Source organism: Rhinolophus sinicus, linkage group LG02, assembly GCF_036562045.2.
Source record: "Rhinolophus sinicus isolate RSC01 linkage group LG02, ASM3656204v1, whole genome shotgun sequence".
NCBI lineage: Eukaryota > Metazoa > Chordata > Mammalia > Chiroptera > Rhinolophidae > Rhinolophus > Rhinolophus sinicus.
Window position 1 is genome coordinate 52,064,204 of NC_133752.1, and position 8,874 is coordinate 52,073,077.

At 33.3% G+C, this 8,874-nt stretch overlaps 1 protein-coding gene across 1 annotated transcript in view; it reads left to right on the forward strand.

The window, feature by feature from the left end:
- Window positions 1-6,783, forward strand: part of ANTXR2 (ANTXR cell adhesion molecule 2) — a 141,511-nt gene extending 134,728 nt beyond the window's left edge. The window contains exon 17 of the mRNA XM_019720146.2: window positions 6,026-6,783. Within this exon, the coding sequence (XP_019575705.1) occupies window positions 6,026-6,064 (39 nt within the window). The 3' untranslated portion in view covers window positions 6,065-6,783. The remainder of the gene's footprint in view (window positions 1-6,025) is intronic.
- Window positions 6,784-8,874: the final 2,091 nt, after the last annotated feature.

Sequence of the window (8,874 nt, forward strand, 5' to 3'; positions counted from 1 at the left end):
CTATATAATAGTTAACCAACAGGAAACATGTCCGTTTGTACTATTGTCTTGTTTTCATCTTTTGGTTTAGTTAACTGCAGAGCAGTCACATACAACAAGACAGTTTCATTTTGGCCATCAACTTCCAATCCCTACTTATTATGAGACCCAAGGGAAGGAACTACCAAGAACAATTTCCAGAAAAATGTCAATGAACTTCTTATTCTAGTAGATAATTGTTATTGCCTGAAAATCACTTCGGTGAAGTTAAAGCTGACAGATTCTAATTGTGAATTTAAATTTGTTATGAACAAAGTTTGGTTTGTGATTTATCCTTGGCACATTCTGTTCCTTCTTATACTGAGGGAAAGTGGGTAATGGAGTAAAGCTTCAGTACAGAGCTCTGCTTTAAGAGATGAACTGGGATGTTAATACATTTCTAGTATATAAAGAATCATACTGCGCTTATTTTTCCTAGCAGCCAAAGAAAATGATGTTAAGCATTCAGTTTTTAGACATAAGGGATTTTTTTTCTTGTAAAAGAACTTTCGGGATTTTAAGAAGAATACTATAGTTTTAACATGCTTGCATGTATAAATCTCAAGTTCATATTTATTATCTATGTTAACTTATTTCAGGTTAAGTTCAATTTAATCATCATTTGAAATCAGCTACATGCAAAGTACTTCATTGACTCCTACCGGAATAAGAAGAGGCAACAGAGAAGGGAAATAGACATGAAATCATCTTTTTATATAAGATAGAGGTTGAGGTTGAGGGTCTTAGGTTTAGATGAATTTGGAGTCTTTATGATTAAGAAAGTTGAGAATTTATATATGTATATATATCACATATATATATACATACACATACACAAACACAGAGGGTGTAAAAAATGTACACGTTTTAAGAAAGGAAAACTATTAAAATTGTAATACTCAATATATACCAATAACAAAAGATGACTACAAGTCACGTTTGACTTCTGGAATTACAAGAGGTGCTCAAAGTGGTTCCCATCAGCGTCCAGACACTAAAAACTAATTTTTTAAACTATCAAATATATGAACATACAGAAAAGGTATAAAATAGAATATAAGAAACCATATGCAATTCCACTACTCATAGCATGTTGGTGTATTTTCTGTTAGTCTTTTATTAATTAGACATATATTGCATGATTACAATTATGTATATATACAATTTGGCATTTTTTCACTTAGCATTTCCCTATATCTTTAAAAAGTTTTCTTTGAATTTTCTATTTTAATGGTTACATAATATTTAGATAGATGGATCATAATTTATTTAACTATTCTCTGATTGTTAGACAGAAATAAATATAAATTTACTGATTATGTTTTTCATTATTATAAACATCCTGTGGTAAATATTTTTAAATCTTTGACTAGATATTTTATGGGGCTGAATCTCAACATGAAATTACTGTGTCAAGGCATATACGCTTTTAAAAACTGTTAACTATATACACTGTTTACTACATAGTGTTTGCTAATTTATACTTCCACTAGAATGCATGGAGTTTCTTTTCTTGCCATTGAAGCTCATTAATTAGGTAATGTGATCAATATAAGGTTGCATAAGACTGTATACCTTAAAAGGGAGGGAGTTTTATTCCTTTTAAGCTATATTTTTATTAGGCAGATAAAGTGTTGTCATACCAAGGTCAGATTACAATGATGCCAATTATTAATATATAAATGCATTTCTAATATACTATAAAACATTTTATTTTTAGTTGGTAAACATACCCATAGTAATCATGTTTACAGTTAATTTGCCTAACTCATTATATGGTATACTGAGAAAGTAAACTATAACCTATTCAGCCAATATCTAAATTATCACAATTTTGAAATTAACATTCCTTAAACATGTTTGGCTATAATCTAAAGTCAGTAGTCAAATTCTGTTCATTCTGCCTAATCTTAATTTCTTCAAATATTGGGAAATTTTACTCCTAATCTCCTGTTATGCAAAATAAGTAAATTTAACAATTATTTCATTGCATCCAAGGAATTCTGTATTCCCAAGACAAAAGAAGGAATGCACTCATAGTTCATTTATAAATGAATGTAGTCCTCAGATACTAATTTAATTCAATTTTATGTCAACTATATTGTTGAAGTTGATGGCCTAGTGATTTATAAAGCATGATAGCAAATTCAAATTGATTGTATAGATTGCCTAATTGAAAAAGTAGTGTGGGTATTGCCTAAAGCATCACAACAACAGTATACTTTGATTTTATCCACTATTTAGATGCATGATTTTACATCAAGAAAAATTATAAAAAATTTTGAATTAAAAATTCAAAAAATAAGGAAAATTAATGTTATTTCTTCATATTAATCATTATAGTTTATAGTATGTACATGTTATGTCATTCTATAAATACTTATGTTGCCTGTGTTCAAATTTTAAAAATTGTTTTGTAAAATATAGCCTAAGTATAATATTATACATTTATTTTAGCTCTTGCTAGCAGAAATCTTGCATTCATCTATTTTAGCATAATATAATTTTAGTGGTTTATTCTAAAGACTATATACTCCTGTTACCTGATACTTGTATTGATCTCTATATAGAGAATAAAGTATTAAAATTATAAATATATGTCTCTATGTATATTTCTGGATGTTTAGATTACATTGAACAGTTTTTATTAAACAATTTAATTAACTTTTTAAAAATTTTTAGCACTTGTATTATTTATCAGTAAAGCGAAATATTCTCAGAAAAATGAACACGAATAAATAATACTCTTTTCCATTCTGTACTAATTTTTGATGAATTGTATGTTCCAGCTGTTTTATGAGCATATTGCTTTGCTTGTTACCTTGATAATATACCTTTACTGTGTAGGCACTGTAAGCATGAAGATATGAAATCTTGTAAACCTTGTCATATCCCATTTTCTTCAAGTAAAAATTGCTCAACATTGGTCTGGCTTAGACTGCTTGCTGTGACATCAGTGGCAGCCCAAACATCATGACCTTGAACATAATTAACATTATCACGATGGGTTTTATAAGATAGTATTAAGTAGTGTTTGAAGGGCCTTAGACACCTAATCACAGTCACTTACAACCAGGGTGTGTTACTTTGGTTTTAGAATATTATAGTAAATAGATGGTAGCAGCTAGCATGAAATTATCCCCTGAGAGTATGATGCCTGATGGAATGCTGAATACAAATTTCCTTTTGTATTCAGTAGTTTCTTCTTTTTCTTGATTATGCCTTTTCTATCTTTTCTTCTTATGGTTTCTCTATATTTTCTTTTCTTCTTTCCACCATTGCATTTTTCTCCTTTGTAATCCTTTTTTTCTCTCTAAAATTCATGCTTATTCTATAGTCCCATTTTTGATGTCTGACTCCTCCCACAGTGGAAGTCTGGTTATTTTGTATTCATTCATTTATACCCTCGTCATCCATCCATTCATTTGTTTTTAGGTGATTATTTATTACAAGTCTGCTTCATGTTAAGACACCGTGCAGTGACATTGTAGAGGGACGATGGATAATAAGTATTTATTTTTACTTTGAGTTTACCATATGCTAGGCACTGTTCTAAGTGCTTTATGTATATCAACAGATTTAATCTTTTTTAACAGTGTTAACAATAGGCCCAATCTTTAACCATCATTTTACTGATGAAGAAGCTGAATTACACAGCAATCAAATGTTGCCCCTGGACACACAATTAACAAGGGTCAGAGTGGTATAATGTGCTTTGGCTACAGTGGAGATGCAATAGGATCTTTGGGGAAGGAGCCCCATGACTTAGAGAACTAGGCAACACTCCACAGAGGAAGTAACTGTGTTTAGCAGGGGGTTTTGGGGTACTTGAATCAATAGACATCTGGCAGCTGATGATCAATACTTAATCACAAACTTTGGAGGAATTGAACTTAGGATCTCAGGGTCAAAATAAATAGGGTTTTCTTTATTTGAGTTTCTGTGTCTTTAATTGAATCACACCAAATCTGACAGAACAAAATTTAGGTCTGGGATAATTTAGGTGTTGAAGTGATTTTGAGAATTCAGGTGAACTGTGAGTCTCACTTTTTAAATGATCCAGTTGCTTAAAGTAAATGAATCAGACTCTCCAAGATTAATCTGGTATGTAGAACAGAAGTAGTCAGAGAAGGAGCCTTATATCTAAATCTAGTTGATTAGTGATGAAACTCAAGTAATAGTAGAGATTCATGATAACTTCTTTTCAAAATTAAGCATAAAAGAGAAACTACTGTTTTGGTCCATAACTGTACGATAAAAAGATGTCATTAATTCATATCTTTGCTGTCAATATCATCCCTCATATATTTGTTTGATCCTGAAAAACAGCCAGAAGATAATATTTTTAATTTCCATCACTCTTTTAATTGCATAGTTAATATACATTTTTATGGCATATCTACATTTTTATTGCATATCTGTTGTGGCTTAGAAGCAATGCTTTGATCAAATATATATTGTGTCATTTTCCTCCCTGCCCCCCTTGAAAAAATATTTGGAAAAGAGTTATGTCACAAAAATAACATTTTTAATGTTTTCTTGGCATTTGGTGTCATATTTAGCAAATCTGGAGAAGAGCATATTTTCACTTAATATTCATTCTAAAGATCTTGTTTGAAGGTTTTAGATAATACAGAAATACAGTCTGACTATCCGACCTATGACCATTGCATTTACCAACAAATTTTGACCTCATTTGAAGATGCTCTTCTCTCTGCTTTTCTCCCACTTCCTTTTGCACAGATATTATTTGTAGACATTAGGCACAAAGTAAGTAATAAAATTGACAATTGTAGTAATAATGTTGCTTCCAGAATTATATAGAAGACAGATAATTTGATTAATGTTGGTCTTTGAGTCAAAAACTAATGGAAACTGGTTTGCTTCTTTGCTTTTTTTCTGTTTTCTTCATTAACTTCTGAAATTGACAAATTTATTTAGTAGTCATTTTTGAAAGGAAAATGGACTAAAATCCTGCTTTTTATGTTCCAAGTTCTTTCCCCCAACAATATGTGTTGTTCTTTTTGAATATTACCATGGATTGTAAATGAATGCATTGTTCTTAGTTAGAGGGAAATACAGAGAAGTTCTATTATCTGAAATTAGAGAGCAGGTATTATGAGAAATAGAAAAATCTCAATAGGGTGATAATCTTGACCCTAAACTAGAAAGTAGTATGTTAGCTTTTGGCTTGTTGAGGAATCTGGACATAATTTATGTAGTCCCGTGTATTAGCAGTGTCCTACCAAGGAGAGGGAAGGAGGAGATCCTTTATCACTAATTGGAAACTTGGTTTTCAAATGAATCTTATTTACAATTACATATGAAACAATGTGTCTCCACAACCTTTTATCGACTTGCCAAGGAATTGCAATGGCAAAGTCTCTTTGGAAATGTTTAATGCAAATAATCACTGTTAGTAGAGAGCACAAAATGGTGGTGTGCGGTTGTGAGAAATGGTCAACAACAATGGGCAAGATTATAAATAAGTCTCTTGCAAAAACGTTTTGTACAATCAAATCACAAAGAGATGGCATCGCTTCCCTTTCTCCTTGACGCCTTATCTTCAGTCTTACTACTTACCATGTACTCCTCATGAATTTTAGAAGCACCGTTTTATATTAGTTTTAGAAGCACCAGATTGCATAAAGCAATATTTTAATTTTAATTCATTGTAGAAAGAGACATATAAGGTTGTGGCTTTGATATTTTATTGCTATAATAGTAACACTATACTTTAAAAAGCAATAACATATTTCTCTTTTCATAGAATTTTTTCAACTCTAATTTTACCATACCATTGTGTAGGTGAAATTGCTGTGGAAAAGATCTGACTGAACCATCATGCTTTGACCCAAAGGGAAAAAAACAACAACTTATAACTTTGTGTCTCATCTTAACATTGACCTTACCGTGACTAATGACATATTAAGGCAGGAAAAGTAGGTGTTCTTAAGCTTGTTTATAATTTCTTTGATATTTCAACAAGGATTTGTTTCTTTCCTAGGGCCGGTGCATAAACTTCTCCCGAGTTTCGTCTCAGTAAAAGGAAAGCAGGAAGACTAAGAAGTATGAAGATGGTGCACTTTCACACTGCTGATTTTCAACCAAATAAGAAACAAATAAGTGCATTTTAGAAGTTTTTGGAAGAGCAGCTTTATTCCTCTCGGTCAGGAAATGTTTTCTCTGCCTTCTGCTTTGCTTGCACCAGACATTTTCAAACACTTGTTCTGCCATCTACATATTGAGCTGATGAAACCCAGCGTAACTCAGATTCATGACATTGAAAATAAAGAGGAACTTTAATTTACATGCTATGGTTTATACAAGAAAGTTTGAATGTGTAGAAGAGGAACAAAGCAGAAACAACAGCATGATGGTATCAAAACAGGAACCACAGAAAAACTGGCTGTGATGGATCTTTAATGGAGAAGAGAATTTCACATGGAAACATGGCACTTGTGTTTTTATATGGCAAGATTGTTTAGCCACAGGCAGACTATGAAATCTCCCACCAGGCTAAGCAAATAAAGGAGTCCATTGCCTTTTAGCTCTGTCAGATCACAAGTGCCTTCCAAGTTGCCGACCACTATGTGCCTTACGGGAAGGTTCCAACTGGAAAATCTTGTCATTCTAACACTGAAAAGTGCACACGCATGACAAAATGTAAACAGAACGCCTCAAGGTATTGGTAGCAAGCAAGATTTTGCCCTTTAGTTTTTGAAGACACCTTTCTTTCATTATGCACTTGGGAAAAGAAGAAAATTAATAGAGCGTTTTTCCAGAGGAAGACAGCCTCTAATCAGAGATCTTGATTGGAGTGTAAGAGACTCATGATTTGAGAACTTGTCCCTGTGATTGGTAGATTTACCCATCTTTCTATGTTTAGGGTTTAGTAGTGCATAAAGCATTAATATCTGTAAACATACCTAGGAATTTTGTTTGCTTTTAATTTAAAGGAAGCAGGAACCACAAAGCTTCCGCTCAGGGTTTTTTTCTTTTGCCAAGTCTCCGAGGGCTCCTCAGCGTCACAATCCAGCAACTCTCTTTGCATGAAAATTTCAAAGTTTAATTAATATAATTAAAGGCAACAGCAAGCAGCAGCCTGTGAAGATTTTGCTCATCTTTTTTATGCCTTTTGACATTGAATGACCTATTACTATATGCGCAGTCCTTGGATTTTGAGGAGCACTTTACCTTGGTTATGATTCAGTAGAGAAAAAAAGACCTCCACTCATCAATTTATAAATTAAATTTTCAGGAGGATCAGCCACCACAAAAACATCGAAAATTTATGTATTATAATTTTTTAGAAAAACCACCATTGTGTCATGTCGACGATGCCAAATTATGTTAGCGTGAGCGGAAACACCGTGGGGGAGGAAGAAGGCAGCAGCTAAAGGAAAAAGCTCAAATGATCTAGTCACTTTCGATACTGTACTTCAGATGCGAAATGGATATTTGACTGGAAACCTGACAAAGTGCGCCTGCTTTGATGTGAACTGGTATAGACAATGACCAGTGGCCAGGTCAGTGGGATGTCTCTCTATGAGCACAAAGGCTTTTCAAATGACACTAAAAATAAGTTCAACAACCATCACAGTGGAGGGGAGAAGGCGAGCATTTCATGTTTGGCGGGCATGTGAGTGCACAAGATGGAAAGAGCGATTTTGAACAACCCAGTATAATTACCCCCATTTTCAAAGGATGGGAGTGATTTGTTGATTGGTGTCCAGATTTGTGGCACTGCTCCAAGAAGCCTGACTCACACACACAAATATATATATATATATATATTCACACACACCAACACACACACACAAACACACACACACACACATATCCTCTAGTTTGAATCTTTTGCTCAAGTTTATTTATGTCACTGGCTGGCTGGATCCAAAGTCATGTGTCTACATATTCATAAATAAAATTTTACCTGTGCCTCTGCTATCATGTTCTTTAAGCCTACATAAACTCAAGCCTTGTTTGGTTGACTATATAGTCATCCTGGTGGTCAGGGACAGAATTACATTGACTTCCAACATGTCTTATATGTTCACAAATGACACTATTGGCAGTAACGATCCATATGTGCAAGTGTGACTTGGAAGCCAGATGCACATCCAATGAGTTCTGGTAGATCTTTGTTCCACATTGGCATCTGGGACAGGGCCGACTGTTCTTTTCTTCAATTGGCACTTCATTTCTGACCAGTGCACACCCCTAAATCGTGTGTAAGAGCATCAGGATGCTTAGAAGGTAAGGCTGTTAGTTTGATAGTTACTTTAAATTTGTCTAGTGTTATAAGGCATTTGTATGACACTTGTATTTTGCTACATGAGCACTGTACATACACCTTTGCCCTTAAATGGCAAAATAACTTTCTGTAGATTGTCATGCAAATGGATTTCCAGTTATAAAACCACTATGAAGAGCTGTCAATGATGAGGGAGAGGCAATGGTCTATATGTAGCCTAAAAAAGTACCATTCATAAAGTTCAAAGACAGATGGAGTTTCATTGCACTTAAAGATGTGAATCAGCCTTTTGTTACGTTTTTCTCTGATTAGGCTGACTAGCAGATGAGAAGCATTTGCTTTAAAGAGTACTGTTGTTTTCACCAAAGGACTACATTGAAAACTTCTACATCTTTCAAACAAGAAAATAAAAGGTTAGGATAAAGTCATTTCTATAAGTTTAAGAACATTTTATATTTAATATAGAGAAATAGCTCCTCTTTAATTTTTTGGACATAACGTCAGTCAAGATCTTTCTGTGAACACATGACTGAGTCCTTATCCATAACCCATTTGTGTTGCATAAAGTTGCAAAAACAATTAAGTGGTAAATGACTCCT